The sequence below is a fragment of the Miniopterus natalensis genome, chromosome 20 (assembly GCF_054644295.1).
Source record: "Miniopterus natalensis isolate mMinNat1 chromosome 20, mMinNat1.hap1, whole genome shotgun sequence".
Classification (NCBI taxonomy): Eukaryota; Metazoa; Chordata; class Mammalia; order Chiroptera; family Miniopteridae; genus Miniopterus; species Miniopterus natalensis.
Window position 1 is genome coordinate 24,079,759 of NC_142100.1, and position 27,438 is coordinate 24,107,196.

The 27,438-nt window shown below is 42.8% G+C and overlaps 2 protein-coding genes across 3 annotated transcripts in view; both read left to right on the forward strand.

Annotated features, from left to right (window-relative positions):
• Window positions 1–930: 930 nt before the first annotated feature.
• On the forward strand, window positions 931–4,520 carry RPL6 (ribosomal protein L6). The gene is made up of 6 exons (XM_016203091.2): window positions 931–1,225; window positions 1,331–1,426; window positions 2,508–2,651; window positions 3,154–3,202; window positions 3,750–3,934; window positions 4,330–4,520. The coding sequence occupies exons 1-6, from the start codon at window positions 965–967 to the stop codon at window positions 4,480–4,482; spliced, it is 888 nt and encodes a 295-aa protein (XP_016058577.1). The 5' UTR covers window positions 931–964; the 3' UTR covers window positions 4,483–4,520.
• A 6,107-nt stretch (window positions 4,521–10,627) lies between these two features.
• The window catches only part of HECTD4 (HECT domain E3 ubiquitin protein ligase 4), a 122,380-nt gene continuing 105,569 nt past the window's right edge, over window positions 10,628–27,438 (forward strand). For both annotated transcript variants that reach the window (XM_087828682.1, XM_087828683.1), the window contains exon 1: window positions 10,628–10,917. In XM_087828682.1, the coding sequence (XP_087684808.1) occupies window positions 10,741–10,917 (177 nt within the window). In that variant the 5' untranslated portion in view covers window positions 10,628–10,740. The remainder of the gene's footprint in view (window positions 10,918–27,438) is intronic.

A 27,438-nucleotide genomic window follows, 5' to 3' on the forward strand; every position in this document is an offset into this window, starting at 1 on the left:
GGTAAGAATGGCGGCTTTCCTCTGCAAGACTCGATTTCAGGACCCCAATCCTTCGGCATCCGAACCAGGAGCTTATCAAGTCGACACCTGCAAGGGTCAGACATGTCCGGGGCCTACTGAGGAGCCTCCCAGGCGCTTCATTTGTCTCGCTTGGGTTTTAAGCAGGGCCCGAAGAGGGTGAAGGGGAATGCCGTAGAGGCTCCGGGTCTCCGGCTGCTCACCACACTCCTGGGCTGGGGGGACGGGGCCCCTCCGGGGATCCGTAGCCGGCTAATGGGCCCGCCGGGACTAGGGCGATGGCGCGCGCGCTCGGGAATCTAGGGCCGTGCTTCCAAAGGATGCCGCTGAGCTTGTTTCAGCCACGTTGGGTTTCGGGGCTAGAGGCCCGGCGCTACCTTCCCATCTCCCCCACGTCCGCGACCGGAAGTCGCCTCCTGGGCTTTGGGCTTTTTTTCCAAAGTGGCCAGAGTTTGGACGAGTTGTGTACATGTGGTCGTCTCCTAAGCTGAGTTTCTTCAATGAGACAGTAGATACTGTGATAAGAGCAAAAGCCCTGGAAGGAAACGGTTCCAAATTCCTTCCTAGCTGTGCAGCTTATTGTGTGTGTGTGGTGGTGTTTTTTTTAATTCGCAAAACAGGAATCATGGGATAGGGACTTTTGACCACGAAATATTTAGCAAGCACCCAAAGAGTGTAAAGTATCTTCAGATCCTCGGGAAGTTTATAGTGTGTTGGAAAGACAACCCCCAAATTAAACCATGGTGAGGCGGTTGCACGTGTTTGGGGTTTGGAGGGACGCCTGTATCTTCTGCGGGGAGGGATGAAAACGATGTTTCAGCTCCTTGGAGAGGGAGGGCTCGTCTTCTGGGAACCCCGTCCTTGTACAGCTGCGATATTGCCTTGTTACGGGATAATTGGTGAGTGCTTTTTTAAAAAGTATATGTGTGTATATATATATTGGTAGATGGCGGGTGAAAAGAAAACCGAGAAGCCGAATACTAAGGAGAAGAAACCTGACACTAAGGAAAAAAAACCTGAAGCCAAGAAGGCTGATGCAGGCGGCAAGGTTAAGAAGGGTAACCGTAAGGCCAAGACCCCTAAGAAGGGGAAGCCCCACTGCAGCCGCAACCCGGTCCTGGTCCGAGGAATCGGCAGGTATTCCCGGTCGGCGATGTACTCCCGAAAGGCCATGTACAAGAGGAAGTACTCAGCTGCTAAATCCAGGGTAAGAGGTGAGGGGGGACCACTGGACCGTCCGTAGTGTACATCATGTCTTCACCTTCAGAATGTTTGTCTGCCTCTGACTCTGTTGGCTTTTGTGTCCTGACAGATTGAAAAGAAAAAAGAGAAAGTTCTTGCTACTGTCACAAAACCAGTTGGTGGGGACAAGAATGGTGGTACCCGAGTGGTCAAACTTCGCAAAATGGTGAGCGTCAGGGGGGACCCCCCGCCCCGTCAATTGGATGTTTAGTTGAAGCTTGAATACTGTTAGGATTTCTTTTTGTGTGTGCGCGGGCGCGCTCAGGTTTTAGAAGTTTTACGTTTACCAGAGAATTACTTGTGGCGGAAGATGGGTTCTAGGTTTGCAACTTGGCTTTATCACTTACTGTTTGATACGAAGTAGAATTACGTTTCTGTGCTTTTGTCTCTTCGGTTGTAAAACAAGTAAATGTTTGTTGCACATGGTGGTGGTGAGAGTCAAATAATACAGAGAGCCTAGGACACTCACTGCCAGGCCCATAGAACAGTGATCCACCAGAGCAGTGTTTCTTGGCTCCTCTTTACCACGCAGGAGACCCAGCCTTTTAAGGTTTACCCTGTAATTTCCATTATGGAAATATCCCCAGATTTATTACAGTCTTCACAGTTGAAGATTGCTGCACCAAGAGGGAAAGTGTCACTTTGATTCCTTCCTGTCACAGGTTTTGTGAGCTGATTTTTCTATCAGGTATTGTTTGTGGTAAAAGCAGAACTGTCCACTAAAATGGTAGTCTAATTATAAATAGGTTATTGTGAGTTACTGGTTGCATCCTTAATAGCCTTTGCGTGGGGCCTTATTTTTATAACTGCACTGGCAGTCCTGGTCTAAACTGTCTGGTTTTGTACAATTTGTTTCCTTTGTGGATAAAATAGGAGGAATCATGTTAATGGACAGATAGGAATACACTTAATTTGAATTAGAAAACAAGCCATGCCTACTCTGTAACATGCAAAATTCTGGAGAAGTATAGTCAGGAGCCTCAGAAAAGCTTGAGAATCACTGTATCATGACAGTGTATGATGGTAGCTTGTCATGTAATCTCTAAAGTTTGGTTTAATCCCAAGTTTACAAGTGTAACTTGCTCGATTCTGTCTTTGCTTGAACATTCAGCTCCTTCGATTAAATGGATTTCACCCTGTTTCGCACATAAAGGATAAAAAACTGTTGATCTTTTCCAAATTAAAAATCGGCTCTGCCAACCTGATTAGCTTATTTAAGTAAAGTTGGATCTATGGGTTCTCTCCAGCCTAGGTATTATCCTACTGAAGACGTGCCTCGAAAGCTGTTGAGCCACGGCAAGAAACCCTTCAGCCAGCACGTGAGGAAACTGCGGGCCAGCATCACTCCCGGGACCGTTCTTATCATCCTCACCGGGCGCCACAGAGGCAAGGTGAGCTGAGCGGTGCCTGGGGTGCTTGATCGTAGTGTACGTTCCTGGTAGGATTTCTTTGTACCTATGTTAATACCAGCACCAGTAGCTAGCATAAAAGGTTTAGTCCATTATGTACACTTAATTTATTACCACTTCTTGCTGTTGGTGGTATAATTTGTTATAGTGGAATCAGATGTCCCTGTACCCAAAAATGTTTATATATTTGAGTTACTTCTTTTGGTTAGATTTGCAGGGGTGGAATTACTGAGTTAAAGGATGTTAATTTTCTTATTGTGGAAAGTAATGGCTGCTTGTTTTTTAAAAAGAACAAGCTCACAGAAGTACTGCTCATATCCTTGTGTCCCTCCTGTTAGCAGTTTGGTATAGTTGCTTCCAGAACTGCTGCACATGTACATACATAGACATTTCATTTCCTTTACCAATTTAGAAACCTGTGATTTGGTTAATTGGGAAGTCAGTTTCTAATTGCACGGATGTCTGGTATTTCTTTCATTTACAGAGGGTGGTTTTCCTGAAGCAGCTGAGCAGTGGTTTGCTACTTGTGACTGGTAAGAAAATCCTTGGATTTTACACTCTCTGAAACTTGTCTTTTTTAAATGCTTGCAGTTTACACTTTTGCTTCCACCTACATGGAAGTTTCAGTGCCATGAGCCCCATCTCATTTGCTTTATATACATGAATTCTAAGGAAGCCGATATTTAAATTTTATGTGGCAACATATCATCAAGTAACTGTCACCTAAAATGCAGAATGTTGGCTACTAGCCTCAAGGAATGCTTCCTACCTAAGACTTGTAATTGGTCTGCCACTTGGCGCTAGATTGGAGTTCCTGATTGGGTAAGGGAAACCTTATTGAGAACGCGGGGTTCAGGCACCACCTGTGGACCCGAGGTGGTGGTGGTGGGACCTTAATTTAACCTCCTTGGGCTTCAGGTTCTTGGTGTGGCCACACTTATTGTGGCAGTTGACAGCACAGGTGGGCATAACACTTGCTGCAGATCATCTCATCACAGTTGTACTTCTGGGCAAGCTGGCCGAAAGTTCTGATATCTTTGCTTCCCTTTCCCTCATTATATTGATTCCCTCCCCCCTTAGGACCCTTGTCCCTTAATCGAGTTCCTCTGCGGAGAACACACCAAAAATTTGTCATCGCCACCTCCACCAAAATTGACATCAGTGGCGTGAAGATCCCCAAGCATCTCACTGATGCTTACTTCAAGAAGAAGAAGCTGCGCAAACCCCGGCACCAGGAGGGTGAGATCTTCGACACAGAGAAAGAGGTGAGCTGCTGTTACTGCCTTTGCCTCTGATGGCCCTCCCTCCCAGTTCAGGAGTGAAAATGAACAAGATGAAGTTGTTACACAAAAAGAAAGGTAAACTCTCGGGGAAAATACTGTTCCAGATTCTATTAAACAGTTCTTAATGGCAGGTGGGAGCTCAACTCAGAATCCTGAACTTATGACAGAACGCATGCATCTTTGATGTGTTTCTGCAGTAGACGAAAGGGATAAGAGTGCTGTTTTTGTTATATTAAAAACAGGTTATATTTCACAGCCCTCCAAGGAAAGCGATCAAAACTGCCCTCCAAATATTCCTGAGATTATTTAGGTGGTTAATTGTTAATCCAGGAGTTTGGGGTACTTGTGCCCAACTTTTACATGCTTTTCTCTTTTAGAAATATGAGATTACGGAGCAGCGCAAGGTTGACCAGAAAGCCGTGGACTCGCAGCTTCTGCCTAAAATCAAAGCTGTCCCTCAGCTCCAGGGCTACCTCCGCTCTTTGTTTGCTCTCACCAATGGAATTTATCCTCACAAACTGGTATTCTAAATTTCTTACGAAGAACCCGATTAAACAACTGATCTGTTTCCTTTGTGTCTTTTTAATTCTCGGCTGCCTGGATTGTGGTTTGACTCAACCAGAGGAGGGGATTAGAGGGGTGGAAACAGCTTCGGTGACCTTCATTGGCCTTGGAGCAGTGCTCTTAGCTTCCTTAGGGTCTGGCTTCTCAGCTCTCATCCAGCAGCTTCCAATGTAAAGTAGCGTTTCCCCATCTTCACTAAAGTACACGGATAGGAAATGTCTTTCCAGGTCACAGGCTTTCATCCTATTCAATGATTTAACATCCATTTTTCCCCCCACCTAATTTTGAACCTCAGCCCCGTAATCAGTCATTAGTTTATTAAAGCATATACTGCAAGTGAGTATATTTACCCTCTTTTTTTAACCAAAAACCTATTATACTGTATTATAGGTACATAGATAACAATGCATTGCCAAAAAAGTGTCCGTCTTTACTGCTGCATAGTACAGTAGTCCCCCCTTGTCCATGAGAGATGTGGTCCACGACTTAGTAGATGCCTGAAACGGTGGATAGTTCCAAACCCTGTATAGACTGTTTTATTACATGTACGTAAATACCTATGATAAAGCTTAATTTATAAATTGGATACAGTAAGATCAATACTGGGACAGTTAAACTAATAAAAAGTGAGTGGTCTCAAAATGTATTCACCTGTGTGATAGATGACAAACCACCTACGTGCTGAGATGAAGTAGGCATTGTGACAGCATTAGGCTGTTGACAACTCGGGAACATCTGCTTCAGTGATCCTGGGTCACTCAGCCATGGCCATGTCAGTGGTTGGGGATCCTCTACAGTTGAAGGTTTTTTTGACTGGCCAGCTGGCTAAGCATATGTAGTATGGATGCACCAAACAAGGGTAATTCGCACCCCAAGCAGGATGAAGGGACTGCAAGAGATTTTATCACAGGACCTGAGTGGTGCACAATTTAAAACGAATTATTTCTGGAATTTTCCATTTAATGTTTTGGGGCTGGTTGGCTGTAGGTAACTGAAACTATGGAAAACAAAACTGACTGAAAGGACTACTGTATGGCATTCTAGTCTCTTTGGGTTTCCATCATTTGTAGTTATAAACAAGTGTGCATACAGAGAGCCAAGTAGATAAGAATAGTTTTTTAGTGGGTTTGTGGCATCCATAGTTTTGCAAGCATCACTGCCACTAATGTTCCTGTGTGCTCTTTATTAAAATATAATCTTGATTTCAGAGAGAGGGAGGGAGAAGGGGAGAGAAATAGAAACATCAGCGATGAGTCATTGATTGGCTGCCCCCTACTGGGGATCGAGCCCTCAACCCAAGCAGGTGCCCTGACGAGGAATCGAACAGTGATTTGGATCCTAGAGGGATGCTAAACCGCTGAGTCACGCCGGCCCGGGCTAAATGCTTTGCTTTTTACTAAATTTCTCGCATGCTTAGTTAGCTATCTCATACACATCAGTTACAAGCTTTCAATACTACATCCTCAGGGAACCTTCCCCACTTTTCAGACCAGGCCTCTGGACTTGTCATCCCCTTTGGAATCACTTGCTTCCAGTCGCTCCCCCATCCTAAGCTTCGCGAGGCAGGGAAGCTGCCTGTCTCCTAGAGTTGTACTGCCAAACCTAACACTTAGCTTGCACAAAGTAGGCACAGTAAGTGTTGAATAAGTGAAAACAGTGTTTGCTTTTCCTCTGGTGCAAACTCCACCATCGTGTCTTTGGCCCACTTTTCCTTTGTGGGGGCTGCCCATTCTTTTTAATCTGTTTTGCAGCGGGACAGTGTTTGTAAATTTGCAAGTTGGAGTCGAAAATTCTGGTGCGGCAAGGCCCCCTTCTGCCCACCAGGGGGCGCTGGAGAACGGCATCTTTCGGAGCCCCATGGTGCTGATTTCTCTCCATAGCGAGGGCTGCTCTTAATGCTGCTGGGTCCTGGGGCTTTTCATCAATGTGGAGGCCTGTCCCTTAGTTATGGTAATTTAAAGGCTCCAAGGACGCCTTCTCCCTCTCGTTTTCAAATATCTCTTTCATCCGATTTCCCTGCCGCCTCACAGACCCGCCCATGAGCTGAAAGAATATTCTTTGAAAAGAGAGAAAACGGAACAGGACCTACCAGATCACTTGGAAAAAAGATGTTGAGTAGGTGTGTGTGTTTCGTCTTTGAGACGGTGATTAGTGAGTTGGAAATAATCCATCTCCCCCACAGATTCTGTCAGTGTGTGTGTCTAGCAGATGTGTATGTGTGTTCCTTGTGTTTTAAAAAGACCTTAAAAACGAACATGGCTGCTTGTTTAAAGCTATTTCAAGCTCTATTAGGCTTATCAAGGACTACTTATCTTCATGTCACACTCGTATTTTTCTGAGCCCGGTAAGGGTTACAGACTCATTTTAGACATTCGGCTGGTACAGAAAAGCCAGCAGAAGGGAGAGATACTGCAAAATCCCACAGGGCAGCAGGGAGATGGTCTCCATCAACAAGCTTGCTCTCTCCTGGGGAGATACGTCCCAGGAGAAACTGAGTTCCACCTCCTAAGAGCCATCCTTCCTGCTTTCTTATGCTTCCTCTTTGCTCCCAATTTAAGATTGCCCAGCCAGCACCTTCTCTTACCCCTTTTCCCATTCCAGCCCCCCATTCTCAAATGGAGAGGACAATTCCAAAGAAAGGAAGTCATAAACCATAAGCCTTTCCTTTCTATGAGTCTATGAATGGGTGTCCCATGGGGGGGGGGGGGCGTGTTGTCTTGACTAAATTTAGATTCTCTGCCTCCAGGCTTCCAGTATGGAGTTCTTTTGACCAGGGGCTTTCTTTGTCCTGTTGATCCATTCTAGGAATTCCCAGCAAGTGGTCTTTTTTCCAGAGGGGGTTCTATAAATATTAATTCATCAGCAGCCTCATCATGGTACAGTGGCAGCCATGCGGTCCTATGACTAATTAATTACTGTTGCTAAAATATTAAATAACTACTCATTATGCAGTCTAAAGACTTTCAGTCCTGGATATGTGCTATTTTCATGAATTGTGATGAAGGGCAATAGTTCCTGGGCACCTTGACTACTGCTCTTGAAATATAAACAGTAAAAGTGTAGGAGAATTTTTCTCTGAGCTGTACAAGATAGTTATGTAGATCCTCAAACCTAAGCATTTAAAAATTGTGATGGTTGCCATTAGGTTTGGAAGTTGTGAGCAAAAGAAATCAAGAGGTGTCTTTATAGCCAAAATAAGGAAGAGGGGATTGTAGAATGAGAGATCTGGGTTCATATCCCAGGTTGGATGTTTACTGGCTTTGAGACTTTGAACAAAGTATCCAACTGGGCCTTGGTGTCTCTGCTGAAAGTGGGACTAGTAATATACTACCTCTCTCAGAGGGCTGTTAGGAGGATTTGATGAAATGGCCATTCTTTCACGTTAGCCTGTTTCATTATTATTTTCATGGCACTGATCTGCTCCAAACTGCTAGACTTGTCATGTTGCTTCTTGTCTATCACTCAGAAGACTTTTTTGCCCTGCTCAATCCGGTAACTGCACACCAAGAACACTGTCTGTCACACATCAGTAATCAAGAAATATTTGAGTGAATCAGAGAAGGACAGCCATTTCCCTGTGGAAGATTTTTTTGCATGTTAGATTAGCTGTCCAGGTCTTGGAGAGTAGGGAGTCAATTTTTCATATATTATTTCAGATATATTTTATCTCCATTTTACATACTTTCCAGGATTTGACACATACTAGTGGCTTAACAAACGCTTGAGGAATACATATTATGAAAATGAAATTAACAGCCATTGTAAGGAGCATGAGGTTGTAGCTATAGTACAATGTATATGAATTATTTATTTGGGAGGGAGGCAGTGCAGGATACAGCCAGCTATGGGTTCAAGTCTCCATCCTGCCAGTTCCTAATCAGGTGTGAGTCACTTAATTCTGAGCCTCAGTTCCTTGTAAAATGGGGATATTAATGAGTACTCTGAAGGGTGTTATGATGGATAAATGAATGGATGTACCCTCACTCTTAGGTGCTCAATAGCTTTTATTTTTTAACTTTTTGCTTTTTTCAAAAATAATGCATGCTCTAGGAAGAAAACTTGGGAAACATTCCAAAGCAAAAAACCACAAATTCTCTAGTCACCTGTAAATGCACTGCTGAGATTTATCAGGCATGACACCTTCCCAGACTTTTATTCTACACCTATAGTCATACATGCATGCAATTTGAAAAATGCAATCATACTACAAACACAATTAAACTTCAAAATTTCCTTACTATTTTGGCCGGATTTTTTCCGTTTAGCAATATATCATGAACACTCTCTTGTGTCAATATTCTTCATAAACATTATTCTGGATGTTTCATCATAATCCATCTTATGGATATGCTGTCATTATAGTTAACCAATCCCATATTGTTGGACATTTAGACTGATTATAATTTTCCCTGTTATAAACAATAATAAGATATATATATAATCTCCTTAACTATGGATCTAATTATTTCCTTCGGACAACTTCCTCAAAGTTGAATTGCTGGATCAAGGGGTAATGCATCTTGATGTTCTTCTGATTCTTTCATTTACTTATTCTTTATTAAAACTTTATTTTTTAGAGCAGTTTTAGGCTCACAGCAACATTGAGAGGAAGGTACAGATATTTCCCATGCGCCCTCTGCCCCCACACATGGGTAGTTTTCCCCATTATCAGCATCTGGCACCAGAGTGGGACATTTGTTACAGTCAGTGAACCTACACTGATACATGATCGCCCAAAGTCCATTGTTTCCATCAGGTTTCACTCTTGCTGTTGTACATTTTATGGGTTTTGACAAATGTATAAATGACATGTGTCCATCATTACGGTATCAGACGGTATATTTTCACTGCCCTAAAAATCCTTTGTGCTCTACTTATTTATGCCTCCCTCCTCCTAACCTCTGGCAACCAGAGAGCTTTTTATTGTCTCCATAGTCTTGCCTTTTCCAGAATGTCGTATTATAGTTGGAATCATGCGGTAGCTAGCCTTTTCAGATGGGCTTCTTTCACTTGGTAATATGCATTTAAGTTTCCTCAATGTCTCTCATGGCTTGATAGTCACTTCTTTTCAGCACCAAATAATATTCCACTGTCCGGATGCACTAGAGTTTATCCATTCACCTACCCAAGGACATCTCAGTTACTTCCAAGTTTGAGCAAATCTGAATAAAGCTGCTATAACCATCCGTGTGCAGGTGGTTTTTGTGCACATCTGTTCTCAAGTCCCTTGATACAAAGGAGCGCTTTATTTTTTTGCACGCGCGGAAACGATACAAAGGTAACATCCTGATTTCAAGGGTTCTAGACCCGTCGCACTCCGCTTGGCAACTCGCGTTAACAGCTTGGTGTGTGCTCCCGCACGTATAGTTCTTCCCTGTGTTGTTGTTGTTGTTTTTTATAAAAATGGGACGGTGTGCACATTTTCAAGGTTTATGTCAATCGGTGTTGAATGTTGATGAAACAGAACGATAGTTCTAACTTCCACTCAGGGAGCATTTATTAAGTGCCTTTTGAATGCTTATTGGGTACTAGGCTTTTTAGTAACTACAAAGCACCGACTGTGCGGTTCCACCCAGGGCTTGTGAACAAGGTTGCAGCGCCTCCTCTGTGTCATGTTTTCTGCATGTATCACACGTACCCGGGAAGGCAGCGAGCGAACCTACACGCCCCGCGGGGGGTCTGGGCTGGGCGAGGGGTGCACACCTGAGGGGGGACGAGAGGAGGCGGCGTCTTCCCCAGGTGGGCTGCAGACCCAGGGCGCCCGCAGATGGCGAGGGGAGGAAGGGGGAGGTCAGGCTGAGGGCACCGCCGAGGGCAAGGCGACGCGGAGACGCCGCCGACCCGGGGCCCCGGGGCTGCGGGCGGTGGGCGGGGCCAGCGGTGGGCAGGGCCGTATTGTCCGCTCCGCGGGGCATGCCGGGAGCCCCGCCCCCAACATGGCGTCTCACTGACAGTTGGCTGCTGAGCTCCAGAGGCGGATCCTGCTCCTCAGGGCGGCGGCGGCGGCGGCGGCAGCGGCGGCGGGGCCGGGGTCTCCGGGGCTGGCGGGTGGGGGGGATGGCGGCTCGGACCGCCTAGGGCGGAGCTGCACGAGCGAGACAGCGAGCGGGGCGTTGCAGGCGGGCGCGGCCGCTGCTGCCATGGACTGGTGACCGCGGCGCCTCCTGCGCGCGTCTCCCCGGGCCGGGCGGCTGCTCGTCTCTGTCAGCGCCTCAGCCGGGGCCATGGGCTCGTCGGCGGCGGCGGCGGCTGCCGCGGCGGCGGCGGCGGACTCGGCGCAGTGGCTGTCGGTGAAGGAAGAGACCATCTTTCTGCACGACGGGCTCATCCGCGTCACCGACCTGGCCGAGCTGCCCAGCGAGATCCTCGGGGCCCCGGAGGCCGCCGACACCGACCTGGAGGTGAGCGAGGCTGCGCCCCGGGTCCCCGCCGTCAGAATCGCCCACCGGGCCCTGCAGCCCCGGGGAGGGGGGGTGTCGGGCTCTCCCCTCAGCGCCGGGGCCCCCGAGGGCTGCGGGGCAGGTGCGTGTGGGCGCGCGGCGGGCAGGTGGAGACCCGCGGCCGTAGGTCTGCGGACGGTCCGCCTCCCTCCTCGCGTCCTCGGGCCCGCGGGGGATTTCATTTGTGGTTTCATTTTGAACGATCCGACCCCCGGCATTTTATTAAGACTCGCACCCGGCACGGCCTCCAAGCCCTGGAGGAGCCACTGCCCGCCCCCCACGGCGGCTCGCGGCCTCGCTCCCCTCCCCCACGGACCCCCCGACTCACTTCCAGGGCACACCCAGCTTGCTTGGCTGTGGTGACATTTTAATTTTTACGCTCGACACCTCCCCCCTTTCCTTTCCTTCCCTGTTCTGGGTTGTGATTTTTTTTTTTTTTTGGTTTGTTTTTGTGTTTTTTTTCCCTCCTCCTCCCGGGGGAGGTTAGTGGCAGCTGCGGGTCCGCGATGGGCAATCCAGCAACTTCTGCGTGTCATGCCTGGGATTGACACGGGGCCTTTGTCAGGGAGGCGGGCGGTGTGGACCGCGAGGGGGATGCTACGGCGCCCCCCCGTCCCCCCCCCGTGCGCTCTCCGCCGGGGGTCAGGGCGCTTTAGGCCGCGAGGCCTGGTCGCGAGCGCGGGGGTCGCGGAGACGCGCAGGCTCCGGAGCCGTGGCAGGTGCAGAAGCAAATCTCAGCGAGTTGTGCTCCTGCTCTGGGGGCAGAAGGAAACCAAATATGCCTGGGTGATGGGAACTTTCCATCGACTTCACTTGATTTTGCCTTAGCCCAGAGGTGGGAATACTGGCTGTGTCGTTTCACCGGGGCCGCCGATGCCGGCACCGCCCCCGCCCCCGCCCCAATCCACTCTGCGGGATAACATTTTGACGTGTAGGTAGCATGCGGGGCAGTGAAATTCTTATTGTCGCAAAGAAGACACTCCCCGGTAGGGCGCAGAGACGACGGCCTGTCTTCTGGCTGTAAACGGAAGGCGAGGAATCTTTTGTGTTGTTGCGGTTTTGCGTGCACTTTGGCTTTTCGACGGACACGAGGAACGTTTATGGAAATGGATGAAAACCCATGACTGTGTGTTTCTGCAAACGGCGGTGACCGGATCGCGTTGGCTGAGACCTTTCTTTGGACGTGACGTGCCTGAGATGTGAAAACGTTCCGCTGTATTTTTGTGTCTGGATTTGAGGTTGAGGTTGCAGCATTCCCATTGTGAACTCTTAATTGATTTATTTTACATTCTGGCCGCAAAAAACAAAACAAAAAAAACACAAGGAACATACAAGTTGGTAGGGAATTCCTAACATTGTATCATAGTTTTATCGTGTCTCATTTGGGTCTGTTCTATAAAAAGCAAGATGTGTCTGAGAGTCTTACCTGCTTGAAAACTCAGGGGGTAAGATGCTGTGATGGGGAAATGTTTCGATTTAATTGGCTCTGTTGTATGAGATATGGAAAGTGAATGCTCTTTGTTTCTTAGAGATTAAGTTCACAGGTCCAAACAATTTACATATGTAATTTATTTATTTTTTTAGGGTAAAAAAGAGTAGGAGTGGTTAAAAATACTGCAGTTGTTAAGTTGGTCTTCCTAAGATGTTTGCTGTATAAATGTGTTGCGTGAATTTGTCAGCTGTTTTCACAGAAAAATGATTTTAGAAGAAAGAACATCTCTGGCCTGATAGATTTAAAAAAAACCCCAAAACTTGAAAAGTTTATGGTTTTACCTCTCAGAAACCAATATGTGTAAGGGTGATAAACATTTATGACTGGCAGTTGTGGACTTTTTTCATTTCTTTCCACATGTTGCATAGGCTACATAGTATCAAGAGAAGTGGGTAGCTTAGAATGTTTCTGTGGCTATTAGATTTGTATTTGTGTGGGTGTATTCACATTTAATTATTTAATTATAATAATATTGATTAAGTATATCCTCTTACTAAGTAAGGCATCATCTTACTAAATTCTCAAAAAGATCTTAGTAGCTACATATTGTTACTCATTAGAACAATTGTAAATATTGCACCCATTTTACAGATAAGGCAACTAAGTGCAGAGCAGGTATGTGACTTGCTCAAGATCACACATAGTTAGAGAAGAGAGCCTAGACCTTCACCCCAGGTCTGTTGGTCTCAAACATATCTGCTCCTAATTATAATACTCTACTGCCTTCATGCATGTATGATACTCATATTTGTAACTATTTAAAGTTTCATAACTGGCTCAGGATAGGGTAGTAAACATATCTTCATATCTGTTTCCTTTCTTGTAACTTATTTATTTTATTTTATTTTTCAGTTACAGTTTACATTCAATATTATTTTCTATTAGTTTCAGGTGCACAGTATGGTGGTTAGACAATCATACTTTACAAAGTGATTGTCCCAATATTTTAAGTAACCACCTGGCACCTTACATAGTTATTATAATGTTATTGACTATATACCCTATGCTGTACTTTAAATCTCTGTGACTATTCTATAACTACCAATTTGCACTTCTCGATCCCTTCACCTTTTTCACCCAGTCCTCCAACCCCCTTCCCATCTGGTAACCCTCAGTCTGTTCTCTGCATCTATGAGTCTGTATCTATTTTGTTTGTTCATTTATTTTGTTATTTAAATTCCACATATACGTGAAATCATATGGTATTTATCTTTCTCTGTCTGACTTATTTCACTGAGCATAATACCCACTTGGTCCATTCATGCTATTGCAAATGGTAAGATTTCATTCTTTTTTATGGCTAAGTAATAGTCCATTGTACATACAGTATGTACCTCAGCTTTTTTATGCATTCATCTATTAATGGGCTCTAGTAAATTACTCTTTTTCACATTTGAGAAAGATTAGAGGTTCATTAACTTTTTCAAATTTATTCAACACGTATTTGTGGAATTCAGGAATAAGATGGGCCCTCTGTCCTGAGTGTTGGGGGCATAGCAGAGGATTAGAAAAAAAACCTTCAAAACACTTTTATTTTAGTGGGAGGATACAGAGAATAACAGATGATCCGATATAGAATATGACATGTACTCTACATAAATGTCAGATGGTAAGTGCTTTGAAGGAAAGTATAGCTGGGAAGGGGGGTGGAGAGGAATAGTGGGGAGGGCTGGGCAGGAAAGGCTGCTGGGGAACACGCATTCCAGACAGAGGGCAGCAAGAGTCCCTGAGAGGCACGCATCCTTAGCACCCTTAGTTTGGAGCTCTGAGCCCAGTACGTACGCCCAGGGGAGAGGACAGTGATGGGAGATGGGGGTGCAGGAGATGCTGATCATGTAGCGCCTTGTAGATAAGGACTTGCCCTTTGTGTGAATTAAAAGTGCAGAGTGAGGCTTTTCCTTGGCCTTAAATAGCTATCTGTATTTAATTTTACATTGCTGGCAAAAGCAAAAAGCATGTAGGAAATTAATTTTAAGTGTTGAAATAAATATAAATGTAAGAAATAAAAAAACAGCTCAAAAATTCCCACTCAAATGTTATTGTATTTTCCATTACATTTCACAGAACATAGTCTTTTTTAAATAAAGGCAATTTATAAGGAGTTGTAAACAATAGCTCATTTGTGAAAATTCCATACATATGGATGTTGACAGAGACACTAATTGACTTGACCAATGGGGCCAAGATATTTTTTACTCCATAGTAAAAATTAGCTTAATTTTGAACCCAAGCATTTTTAGTGTTTCTCGTTTTTCATTGTGTTTGTTTATAAGGACCTCCCGGACACACGTGTACACACACACACATATACACCATTCAAAAGTTTGAACATGAATGTTCATGGCAGCTTTATTTGTGGTCGCTAAAAACTGTCCACCAACAGGTGAGTGGATAAACAAATGTGGTACATTCATACAATAGGTTCTACTCAGCAATAAAAAGACATGAACTGTTGATATTCACAACATAGATTTATGCTGAGTGCAAGAACCCAGTCAAACAGGATCACATACTGTAAGATTTCATTTATATGGAAATTATAGGAAATGCGAACTAATCTGTAGTCACAGGAAGCAGATCAGTGTTGCCTGGAGATGGAGGGAGGCCGGAAGGGATCAGAGAGGGGATTACAAAGGAGCACAAGGAAACTTTTAGGGTGATGGGTATGTTGTATTATTTTTATTGTGATGATGGTTTCATGGTTGTGTATTTCATGTGTCAAAATTTATCAAAGTGTACAGTTTAAATGTGTGTAGTTTATTTTATGCAGTTATACCTCAATAAAACAAATAAACAAAACCCACACAGGCCAGAATGCTCTACTGATATTTAGGAAATGAAAAAAGACTCAGCAGGATTTTCTTCTTTCTTTTCTTTTTAACTTTTTTTGCCACGTAAGAGAAGAAGAATTTGGGTTTGGAGCTGATCAACTGAAATAGTCAAGGCTTTGAATACTTGGGATACACTCAAGTGAAATTTTTGAGACAATATTTAGATTTATAAATATTGATCTGCTCTCCTAGGAGGGTACTACCAGCCTGTTTATCCTTTGGTCAAAATTCTTTGCAAGTATTTATGTACTTTTATAGAATTCTAAATTCTAGATTTAGAAGCGTTAATGAATAAATGAATAAACTACCTTTGTTCACCAGTGGAATTGATGACCATGTAATTAGTGGGCACTGGTATAAGAGTCACTGAATCTTGGTGCAGTGGTCTGTGAGCTCGGGCAAGTGGCTCCAAAGCTCTCAGGCGTGGCTGGCTAGCTGTCAAGTTATGAAGTGTCTGAGGACTGTGGGAGGCAGCATTGTCTAGAGGTCAAAGTCAGGTTTAAAGAGAGCCAGACTGGGGTTGAAATTCTAGCTTTGCCCCTTACCAGCTGGGTGACCTTGGGCAAGTTCCATACCTTTAGTAATTCTTGGTTTCTTCCACTGCAGCTCCTTTGTCATCATTGTCACCATCTCTACCACGGCCATGACAACAGTGTCAGCATGTTGTGTGCCAGACTCAGTGCTAAGTGCTTCCCACACATTAACTCGTTCAGTCCTCACAAAACCCTGTGACGCTGGTACTGTTACCCTTATTTTACAGATGAGGAAACTGTGGCCCAGAGGTGGAGTAACTTGGCCAGAGGTCATACTGTTAGTAGCAAAACGGAGACTGAAATAGATCTGACTTCATCCAGGGTACAGGCTCTAAAACCACTGTGCTAGACTGTCCCGTCACCTGTGGGAGGGGGTAACGATAGGGTTAATGTCAGGGTTGGTGGGAGGCATGTGATATGTATGTTTGTGTGTGGACTCTGTAAGGTGCTCTGTTGCTGGAGGCTGGTTCATGCTTACTGCGTCAGCGCTTATTGTGTATGAAAGCAAACAATCCCATCCACAGAATTTTTTTTTTTTCTCTAATAGTGCGTAGTGGAGATGGTGTGTGTGTGTGTGTGTGTGTGTGAGCGAGAGAGAGAGAGAGACAGAGAGAGAGAGAGATCCTTCTGGACCTTTCTTCCTTCCCAGTTTGTCTGTAATGTGGCTAGGCAGATAGGATGATAGATAGTCTTCATGTCAGCTTTCCTCAGTTGTAGGCCTGAGGCCTTGCTAAATAAACCAGTCTTGATTATTATCTGTCCTCTTGGCTTCCACGTTGACTGTCACAGAATCCACCTGTTGGCAGGGTTGCTGGGTAGATTGTCACCCACCTGTTCTTTCTTAAGTCATGAGGTGTTTGTGGTGATAATTATGAAAGGACTGTCAATTCCTGAAATGCCCCCTGCTTTCTCCTCCCCCCTTTCCATCTTGTTTTACAACGGTGGTTGTAGGGTGAACACAAGGAGTGTGGTCTGCGTTGCAAGCTGTTTAGTCAATAGTTGTAGGCATGTAAATAACAGCAGGTGATCAACTATGGGACACATGCACAGTTGTTTCAGAAGGAGAGAAGACAGCAGAAATTGTAAAACTTGTACTTCGATCATGCATTTTTAACAAAGCTTATGTATCCATTACATTTTTAAAAGCCAATACATTCTATAAAAATGGAAGTAACAGATGAAACTGAAGTTCCTTTTGACTACCTACCATCCTTATTCCTGGTCTCCATCTACTCCCCACTCCAGTTAAATCAGGGAGAAAATTGTTTGTATATCCTTGAAGACTGTTATCGAATGTGTATGTTTATGTATGTGTATATACATAACACTTCATGAAGCTAGACATATCTTTCTGTAACTTGCTTCTTTAAAAACCTCAGTGATTTGTTTTGATCTTTCTATGAATTTATGTGTAGATCTACCACATTTTTTTAAGTGTTGCACAAGACTCCAGAAATACCATAGTTATGTAGCCATTGTCCTGTTGATGGGTATCTTAGTTTCCTGTTGCTGTGCTAACAAATAATCACCAACTTAATGGCTTAAAACAACACAAACTTATTCTTTAAATTTTTGGAAATCAAAAATCAGAAGTGAGTCACATTGGGTTAAAGTGAGGTGCTGGCAGATCTGGTTCCTTCTGGAGACTAGGGAAGAATCTGTTCCCTTGCCTTTTCACAGCTTCTAATGGCCTCCCGTATTCCTTGGCTTGTGGCTCCTTCCTCTGTCTTCAAAGTTCATCACCCTAGTCTCTGATCTGTCATCATTCCTTCTCCTCTGACTGACCCCTCCCACATGCTTTTTTCAAGGACCCTTGTGATTACATTTAGTGCCCACCCGATAATCCAGGCTCTCTCTGTCTCAAGATCCTTAATTTAATCACACCTGCAAAGTCTCCTTTGCCATGTACAGTCATATCCACAGGTTCCCGGGATTAAGGACACCTTTGGGGGCCATTCTTCAGACTGCCTCAACAGGTATTTTGGTTGGTTTCAGTTTTTCACTGTTAAAAGTGATCCTTTAGTCTATATCCTTGCATGCCTGTTTGTGTACACATGGGAGTATTTCTCTGGAGTAGTTCCTGAGAAGTAAGTAGACTTGCCGGGTCATAGGTGACCATTTTAAATTTTAATAGATACTGCCCAATTGCTCTCCAAAGTGACCATACCAATTCATACTCCCAAGTAACAGTGCTTGATAGGACCTCTTTTCCTCACACCCTCATAGAGATTATTTTAGAATTCATGGATTTGCTTACATTTATCATTTGTTCAAGCCAATGGCTTTCACTCCAAAAATGAGTCCAATAGGTGTAATCGGGTACCTGGAAATGCAGGATGAACCATGGTCAGCCAGAAGGAGCCAATTTTCTATTCCTGCTGCCTAGCTGTTACCATATCCCCTCAGAGCACTTCTCTTGTGGCATGATCTCCTTGGCCTCCTGGCATATACTCATTTGCCTGGGTCAGTAATCTGGTTAAAACAGACCATGTCCATATATAGGCAGGAGAGAGCAACAGCTTCTTATTCTGATGGTCCGGGGATGCTGCCAGAGGCCCGCAGAGCCAGGGAGCTGCCCACTCTGGGAAGAGATGCACTGGCCCCTGGAGTGTGCTCAGAGTGCACAGCAGTTGTTACACAGACAATTTCAACTCAGATGGTCTTACATCTTCTCTCTTACATGTCAATATAAGGAGTAATTATGTGTTTTGACCTATATGAAAAAAACTGATATTAAATTGATTGTATTTTAAAGCTACCCTATGTACTTCTTGATTATGAAGAAGTAATGCATGGCCCAGCCGAACATGGCTCAGCGGTTGAGCATCAACCTGGGATCCAGGTGGTCGGGGTTCGATTCCTGGCCAGGGCACATGCCCGGGTTGCGGGCTCGATCAGTGCCTCTCTCATCATTGATGTTTCTGTCTCTCTCTCCCCCTCTCCTTTCATCTCTCTGAAATCAATAAAGATATATTAAAAAAAGAAAAGAAAAGAATTAATGCATGGATGTGGTAGAAAATAGAGAAAATACCTGAAAGTGTAAGAGGGAAAAGAAATATCCTTTGATTGCACTGTCCAGAAGTAGCCATATTAATTTTTTTACTATTTTTTCTCTTTTAAATTAAAAAAAAAAATTATTATGACAGTTGACATTCAATATTATTTTATATTAGTTTCAGGTTCTGTTTCTTCATGTATAATTGGGATTATATGCTCTGTGCAGTTTTGTATCCTTTAATCACTTATTGGGACCATTTTGTCAAATTAACTTAAAAATATAATTTTTAATGGCTGCATAGTAATTTATGGGTGCACTATAATTGTCTTGTACATTACTGTTTTTTCCCCCATCTATTTTAAAGATAATTTAAGCTTATAGGAGGCTAAGAGGTTTTTAGCATTTAGAGTGTTGTTTGATGAAGTTTGATAAATTATAAATTTGTAGTAATTATTAAAGTCTGTTTCTGCAATTCGTTACTATTGACAGTTTATCATTTAAAGGGATGTTTATAGTGCTAAATGATTTCTTTCCCAACAATGTTGAATATTTGTGTGGAGCTTTGAGTTTCTAAAGTGCTATTAAGCACAATCGTGAAATAATTAATGTTCCACGATGGGACACTTGGAGTACACACTTGAATCCCTAGTGTTTTTGCTGAATTACTAGGTCGTAGCACAGTGTATAGCAATTTTAGATTAACAGTAAGGAGATTCATCATTTGCAAATTGTAGGTTTAGTAATGCTGATAACTACAGATGCAGCATTCAAGTAGTCATTTTATTTTTTTAATTATTATTTTTTTTAATCCTCACCTGAGGATATTTTTTCCATTGCTTTTTAGAGAGAGTGGAAGGGGGGAGAGAGCGGGGGGGGGAGAGAGGGGGAAAAAGAGGGAGAGAGGGAGAGAGACATTAATGTGAGAGAGACACATCGATTGGTTGCCTCCCGCACTCGGCCCTAGGGAATAGAGCCTGCTACCGAGGTACGTGCCCTTAGCCAGAATCGAACTCGAGGCCCTCTAGTCCTAGGGCCTACACTCTAACCACTGAGTCAAACTGGTTAGGGCGCCAGGAGCTTTTTTCAATGCTAATTAATGTTTTAATATTTTTTATAGAAATCTTTTATTTATTTTTTTTACATATGTCTCTGGTTTACTAGACAGTGTTCTTAAAGGTATTTTAACCATTTTTCATGTCTTAGATTTAATTATTACTAAGTCTGATTTTCAGAGATTTGTAAGAGAGCTGCACCCCCACTGTGAATGCCCCCAAATAATTGCTGTTGTAGTTGGTGTCTAAACCCTCTTACCCCTCACCTCGGTGTCTGCCTCCGATTACATTCTTGTTCCTTTTCTCTGAGCTTATTTTCCCTCTTTTAATCACCTTTCCTCTTTTACTCTGTTGGTGTGCCATTAGGCAATAAGGGTTTTATTTACCAGTCACCTCACATCTTTAGCATTCAGAGTCATAGAATTTGTGGGGCTGAAAAGGGTCTTTAGATTATTTAATCCAGCTTTTTTTCCAAAAGACACTTGAGTTCCTTTAGCCTGTTGTCACTACCAAGAACTTGGATGCTTTTAAAATTACTTTGGGAAATTAAATAGAGCCTGGCTACTCAAAGTGTTGTCCATATACCATGACTGTCTGTTGCCTGTAATGACAAGATAAGCACAGAAACTGAGGGTAGTAAGTAAGCGTTTAGAAATTTCATCAAAGTTGCTAGACTAATTTTATACCTGTTACACTTATTTATAAAACTTGGGACTTGTATTTTGTGTCCTTTTTTCCTATTATTTTTGTAGTAATTGATTTTATTCTGTTTTACAAAAGTTGTGTTCTGCAGTGGATTGGAAAGAGACCCAACTGGTCCTTCACCATAGATAGTTTGAGAAGCATTGATACAGAATATCTAATACAGTGGTTGGCACATACCAGGCTCTCAAAAACTGACAGCTTCCTTTTGTCTTAAAAGTCTGCGTTTGTTTTGAGTGATGATGCTAAATATCTGAGTAACAGATAAATGAAACATTCTTTTCTAGAAACGAGGTGATTAAAATTGGCACTGCTGCTTCTCAGACACAAGTAACTCAGTTTTTCCTTTTTAAACTTAGCCTATGATTTGAAGAGATTCACACACAGTAGACATGGAATGCACATTTGCACTGATTTTTGGAGCTACTTTATACCATCTAACATGTTCATGCTGGACACTCCACTCAGCAAGGCTGCAGGAACTTAAAACTTCCTGGTAGCTAGCCATATCCATAAATATTTGAATATACCATGGCAGTATTTATATATTATTTTCTTGAGTAAGAGAAGGAAAAGATCTAGTGAAAAGCACTGGGGCTTTTGTCTGTTTTCTCATGCCATTCAGCTTTTGTCAAGTATAGGTGTGGTATTATTTAGCTTTCCCATTTTGATGCAATTTAGTGCCACACGCAGTGACCCTTATAATTTTAGCAATCCTTGGCCATTCTTTGGAATTAGAATCGTCTTGTCCTGATTTTTTAAATTGAATCAAATTGTAGTTGAGTTTATGTATGATTCAATACATATAGACTATCCAAAGCCTGTTAGTTTACCATGGTGTTTTCAGTTCTGAGGGACATATTTTGCCTACTAGTCAGGATCATGAAATGTCCACTCCCTATTTAAGGGTAAAGAAATGTCAGTGACTGAGCCAAGTGACGCACCTCAAATGTTACTCCTCTCAACATTCTGTTTATAATCCAAGAGTCTTTAGAAATGAGATCTGTGACTTATTAGGTCTCATTTTGGCAAATTTAAAAAATTATTCAAATCTTGAGAAACCTGATCGGAACAGTACACATAATGTAACAGGATAAATACCCATATGATGAAATGGAGTGACTATATGTTTTAAAAATCCTGTTTGGAATCCTTAATCTTGTGCTTAGTTAAATATAGAATAAATATTTGATCTGTAGGGCAGCATTCCTCTTTGTTTTGAGCCTCATTTTTATTTGTGCAAGGCTCAAATTCTTAATATCTGCAATGTTTGAAACTGAACTAGGACTTGAAATAATTAGCATCCGCCATGGTTGAGAGTAGTTTTGTGGTGATAATTCAAAATAAATTGAGATTCAAGATGTTCCCTGGTTTTCATGGGGGCATTCGAATAACACCCTGGTTTCCCCTCTTCCTGTCTCTTTTAGGAGCCAGGCTAGAGAACATCAGAAAAAAGAGCAACTATTATTACTCCTGTCTCACACATTACATTTTGGCAAATGCTGGCTGATGAGACTAAAATTACTCTTCACATTTTAAAAGTTATATTTCTGTAATATTATTAGCAAGCAGGTGGATCCTAGAGGGACAGAAAATTGAGATTTAGCCTAACTTTTCTAAGTCAAAGTTTAGAATTTATTTTGGGATTTTGCTGTGACGCATGAAAGGATCTGGTCGTAGTTTCTTAAAATAACTCAGTTTATCTCTTCAGCAGTCATTGTTGAAACCCAAGGAAAAGCCACATTTGGGGAAATATGAAAGATAAGGAACTGGTACTTTTTTAATGGTATAATATGTTCTTCTATGAGAGAGATGACAAAAACAGCCTGTAGGTGGCTTAATATCAGAGCTTTCTCTCAGGTAGCATGGTTAGAATGTAGGGAAATAGTACAGGTTTGATGAAATGCCCATTTGCCTAGAATGGTACCTAGTAAGAATTCCTCACCTGTCCTTAAGCCATGCGTGGTCCTGAAGCCATGTGCTCATCCTGGGAACTGCAGAGTTGTCACGATAACTTTTCTGGAGAGCCAACATAGTTTTAACCCAGGGATGGTGGCTCCTGGTCAGGGGTTGGCCAGTCGGGTTCTTAGTTCTTATGAAATCCTCCTGCTTGTTTTCATGGCGTCGTCAACCTGAACTTTAATATTTACTCCGGTTTTAGACCTATAAAAGATGTGGTTCTAGTCAGAAGGTGCTTTGTGTGCTTTTTCATAGTATAGCCCAGTTTCTTTTCCTCCGAAAGACAAACGAAGCTCCAGTCTTCTGTGGAGGTAAGAAAAGTCCAGTCCTGTCACCTCAAGCTGCTACCACGAAGAACAGAAACAGCTTTCTTTTTTCATTTCAAAAACACTCTGCTTTTAAAGGATTTGCTATAAGACCGAACAAAGCTTTTAGACCATAATAAGGGAAAGCAAAGCTCTTATATAAAGAAAACTCATTTCATGAAGGAATAAAAGCGTAGAAAAAGTTGTCTGGAGCAAATGGAAGACGACCAGAGGCCCCAGAGCTGCACGGAGGGACAGTGCAACTGCCTGGCTCCTCTCTCACTGCTAATGGTTACTTTAGATTCTGATTCTCCAAGCTGTGCTCTGCTCGGCCAGTGGGCTACGTTTCTCCAGTAAGGAACCGACAAAAGATTTCTGGTTCTTGGTATTTGATTTCAAGAGGTTAAATGTTCTCAAAGTGTATATATTTCTCTCCCTTTTCTTAGATCATAACCCTGTTCATATTTCACGACACAGCCCAAAAGTGAAACTTTGAATGTATTTTTTAAAAATTAAAGTGACTCTAACCGAAATTTGTTGTGAGAATTTTATAAACTTACTTTGAGGTAGTGAGGGAGAGATGGGGGTTCTTGCTCTAGGTCATGATTTGGCAGCTCAGAGACTGATGACAGTCCTTGCAATTTCCTCTCATCCTTTCTTCGTTTCTCGTTGTTATTCTGTCTAACATTTGAATGGATGCAAGTATATAGTAGAAAGAAATCAAGAAGGAAGGTCCAGCTCAAATACAGCCTTACCACTGAGTGTAGGCTCTGTGTGTATAGAAAGCATGTATCTCTGTACTATCCAAAACAAAAGTAATGTCCTCAGCAACTTCATGAAGTACAGTCTGCCCCCCAAAAGCCTAATTACAAGCTTTTACTTTTCTGTGTAATGTAATATTCAGTGACAGTAATTCAGTCATCTAACATACTGAGTTTTCTCTTTGGATGCCTCTGTTCCAGCCCTGGAAGGTGGTGGTGAATAATCTGTTTGAATAGTTCATGTAAACTCCTAGACTAGCAAGGGTCATACCTGGTGATCTTGTTTTGGATTTTCCTTTTTCATTTTTCCATGTTTTTACTTTTAAGGGACCTAATGTGACCCAAACTAAACAAATGTCTGATGTTTATTGATGATTTTTTTCTTGTTCCCAAGTCATATTAAAACTATGACATTTACCCTGATATATTTAAAAGTGAGACATTCTGTAAGTTAAAAAAACAAAAAGCTTCTAAATGGGAGAAGTTCTCATTTCCTCATAACTGCATGTGCATTTGTGAAGGAGAGCTCCTCCGCTTTCTTACTGCCCACAGTGTGGTATGTTTAGTGAATATTTGTAAGTTGAACTAAAACACCAGCATAAGAGAGAGAATAGGCATGCTAGGCATGTACCTTGATAATGAAATATTTCTTGTGCGGTGGCACAATTTGTCAGGCAATGTAACGTAAAAATATGTAAAAATGCTGCAATTTATCTGTAGCATTAATGGGGGGGAAAACAACCAATTACACTAAATTAAAATCTTCCACTTCTTACACTCTTACCTAGAAAGGAAATTCCTGTTTATTGAAGGATGAGATTCATGTGAATCTGTCCAGCCGCCCAAAAGGGTTATGGACAGATCCAGGTATCTCCACAGTTGCCTCTGTTGGGCTACCTTATATAGGCCTCTTCCTGAAACACTCACCTGGTGTTTTACTATTTTGAAAATATATACATCTTTACTGATTTCAGAGAGAGGAAGGGAGAGGGAGAGAGAGAGAAACATTAGTGATGGGAGAGTCATTGATCCGCTGCCTCCTGCACACCCCCGACTGGGGATTGAGCCCGCAACCCGGGCATGTGCCCTGACTGGGAATCGAGCCACGATCTCCCGGATCCCAGGTCGATGCTCAACAGCTGAGCCACGCTGGTTGGGCTGGTGTTTTACTATTAAAAGATGACTTAAGTTGGTTACCTAGAGAAGATCTCCATGACGTTAGGTGAATTCTGAGATAGCAGGAGGGCCAGCTGTGCTCCCTTATCTGCATCCTGGCAGGCTCTGGACACCCCCCACCCTGGCATATTTGGTGAGAGGCGATAGTGTGTGGGAGCTGATGAAGAGCCCTGCGCCTTCAACTTCTGCTTTTACAATAAGCTTATGTTACTTTAGAAGCAAGAGATTGGAATTCTTTGTAAACACAAAGTGAGTCAGGAGGGATGAACAATGCATCTACACAGAAAGCTGGGTTCAGGATCTTTCAGATCTGCAAGATAGAGAAAATAAACCTTTACTCAACTGAACTGATGGCCACACTAGGAAACCAGGTGGAAGGTGGTGACTTATGCTGCCATTCACGCAGACTTGAGTTCTTTCTTAGGGAAACTAAAAGGCCCTTAATGTAGATTGAACCACAACTTGGTATTGGGTTCTAGTTGACTGAGCTGCCATGTTAGCCAGGAGTTGACTCGGCCCTCTCATCGAAAGGTCTGATGACCCGTAGAACAAAGGGTGGGGTGACATGTAACCAAAGCTATTGGCATCTTAAGTCAGAGGAGCAGCAGTAGGTGGAGAGTGCAGTTGAGGGTGTGTCTCGCTGACAGCCTTAAGCTTTTTAAATGGGATTATTGTTTCTTATAATGAAATAAAGTCTTCTTCACTGGAGGGGACACTAAAGATGTTTGCTTCCTCTGAAGCCTAGAAAAATGAATTCATCCAAGAGCACTGAAGCATAAAGTTTATTAGATAAAAATACACTGAGAGATTAGGAAGGGCCTCTCTTCATTGACTTCATATCCTTTATAAAGAAAAACAAAACAGGCACTTTAAACCTCTAAGAAGATTCCTGAATTTGTATTTGACTGCCTAGAAGCTAGGAGACATCTGCTCCCCAAACCAGTGAAATCAAAGCATCAAAAGTTACACAAAATAATAGTTTTTCCTGATAGCATATGCTGTTTCTTCAGAAGTTATTATTTTGATACCAAAATAAAAAGTGCTGTATTTTTATTACCAATAGCTTTTCCAAAAAAATTTTTTTTTCAGAAATATTACAATTATTCAAGGTATTCCCGACATACTCTATTGCTTTTGTAGAATAAGTAGGCTTCTTTCATCAAATTAGTTTTTCTCCTTTGCCCTCAGCCGTTGTCAAAAATATCCTCCTACACTTGCTCCCCCATTTTTACTCCGTGGCATGCCAGGCACTGTTTCCAGGAAAAGGTTGAAGTTACAGGTACTGTACTTCCCACTGACCACATGTTTGTACGGCGCAGCTGAGCTCTGGCCCACTTTCTCTTGCCGTTGCTTCTCAGCACGGATAAGTTGAGATACATACACGCAGAGAGAAGTGAAACTGCGTGTTTCTTTTGATCACGTCCCCAAGATGCATGCTTACCTTTGCCAATGCAACTCTTCACCGCAGAATAACAACATGGAAATATCACTGCAGCAAATTTTAAAATGTTGATTTGGGGTATTTTCTCCTAGGTTTCTCTATATGTAATTTTAAAAAAAAATATATCTTTATTGATTTCAGAGAGAGGAAAGGAGAGGGAGAGAGAGAGAGAAACATCAAGAGGGTCGTTGATCGGCTGCCTCCCACACACCCCCAACTGGGGATCGAGCCTGCAACCCGGGCATGTGCCCTGACCAGGAATCGAGCCCCGACTGCCTGGATCCTAAGTCGACGCTCAACCACACCCGGCCGGGCTCTATATGTAATTTTTTAAAGTAGTAAAAATGTTTTATATTTTGAATTGCGCCTGCTTTGTTTACCTCATGTTATAGTTTAAGCATTTTTCCCATGATAGTATATCCGCCGCTTCCCCTCCCCCACCCATTCAAAGGCAATTTGTGCTTATTATACACAACTTGGAAAGTAAAGATAAGAAGAAAGATCAAAGCCAACTGGAATTCCTCCATTGCTAAGATATTGAACCTGTCCCCCTTCTCTCCCAACCCTCTCTCTCTAAATACACAGTATTTACGCACACCTGCATTTATATGTAAAGCAGACGTGTGCACGCTTCAAAGATAGGATTACGCTGTTCCTCACATTTTAGAGACTGTAAGTTTTTGATCCATAGCTCTGTGTGGTACAACTTTCAGGAGCATCATGAAGCCTGTTTCAAGGACATTCTAGAGTCTACTTGATGGAGCTTGATGGAACCCTGAAATTGATCTGTTCCCTAACTCTCGCCTTAGAGGTTGCTTATAAAAATAGGAAAGTTAGTTATGGTCACCCAGGTAAAATGTATAGTCCTCTAAACGCATCCCTTGGTAGAACACTTCTTGTGTTAATCTAGTTTATGTCTTAATATCAAAGCAAATCATAACTTTTCTCAGTGCTGCAGTGATCTGAATAAATAAAAGTTTTTCAACCTGCAATGAGAATGCTTGGTCTTTAAAAACATTCCACCTTTGTGTTCACGGGGCTCTACCTTTTTATCTCTATGGTCTATCCAAACTAAGAAGTGAGCTATTTCTGCCCAAGCCTGGGACAGGAATTTGGCAGAGCCAATGAGGTGACAGCCTGAAAAAGCTCACGCAGGGAATTCTGTGTATTGTCCTATTACACGTCATCCGTTTAAATGGAATGTGTTTATAGTTCATATGGCAAGCAATTGG

What these genes read in the sequence shown, in the direction of transcription:
- RPL6 (XM_016203091.2), top strand. Translation starts at nt 965, where the DNA reads ATGGCGGGTGAAAAGAAAACCGAGAAGCCGAATACTAAGGAGAAGAAA. An exon ending in CCGGGCGCCACAGAGGCAAG is followed by an intron (nt 2,652 to 3,153) that starts GTGAGCTGAGCG and finishes TTTCATTTACAG; the next exon opens with AGGGTGGTTTTCCTGAAGCA. An exon ending in TCTTCGACACAGAGAAAGAG is followed by an intron (nt 3,935 to 4,329) that starts GTGAGCTGCTGT and finishes TTTCTCTTTTAG; the next exon opens with AAATATGAGATTACGGAGCA.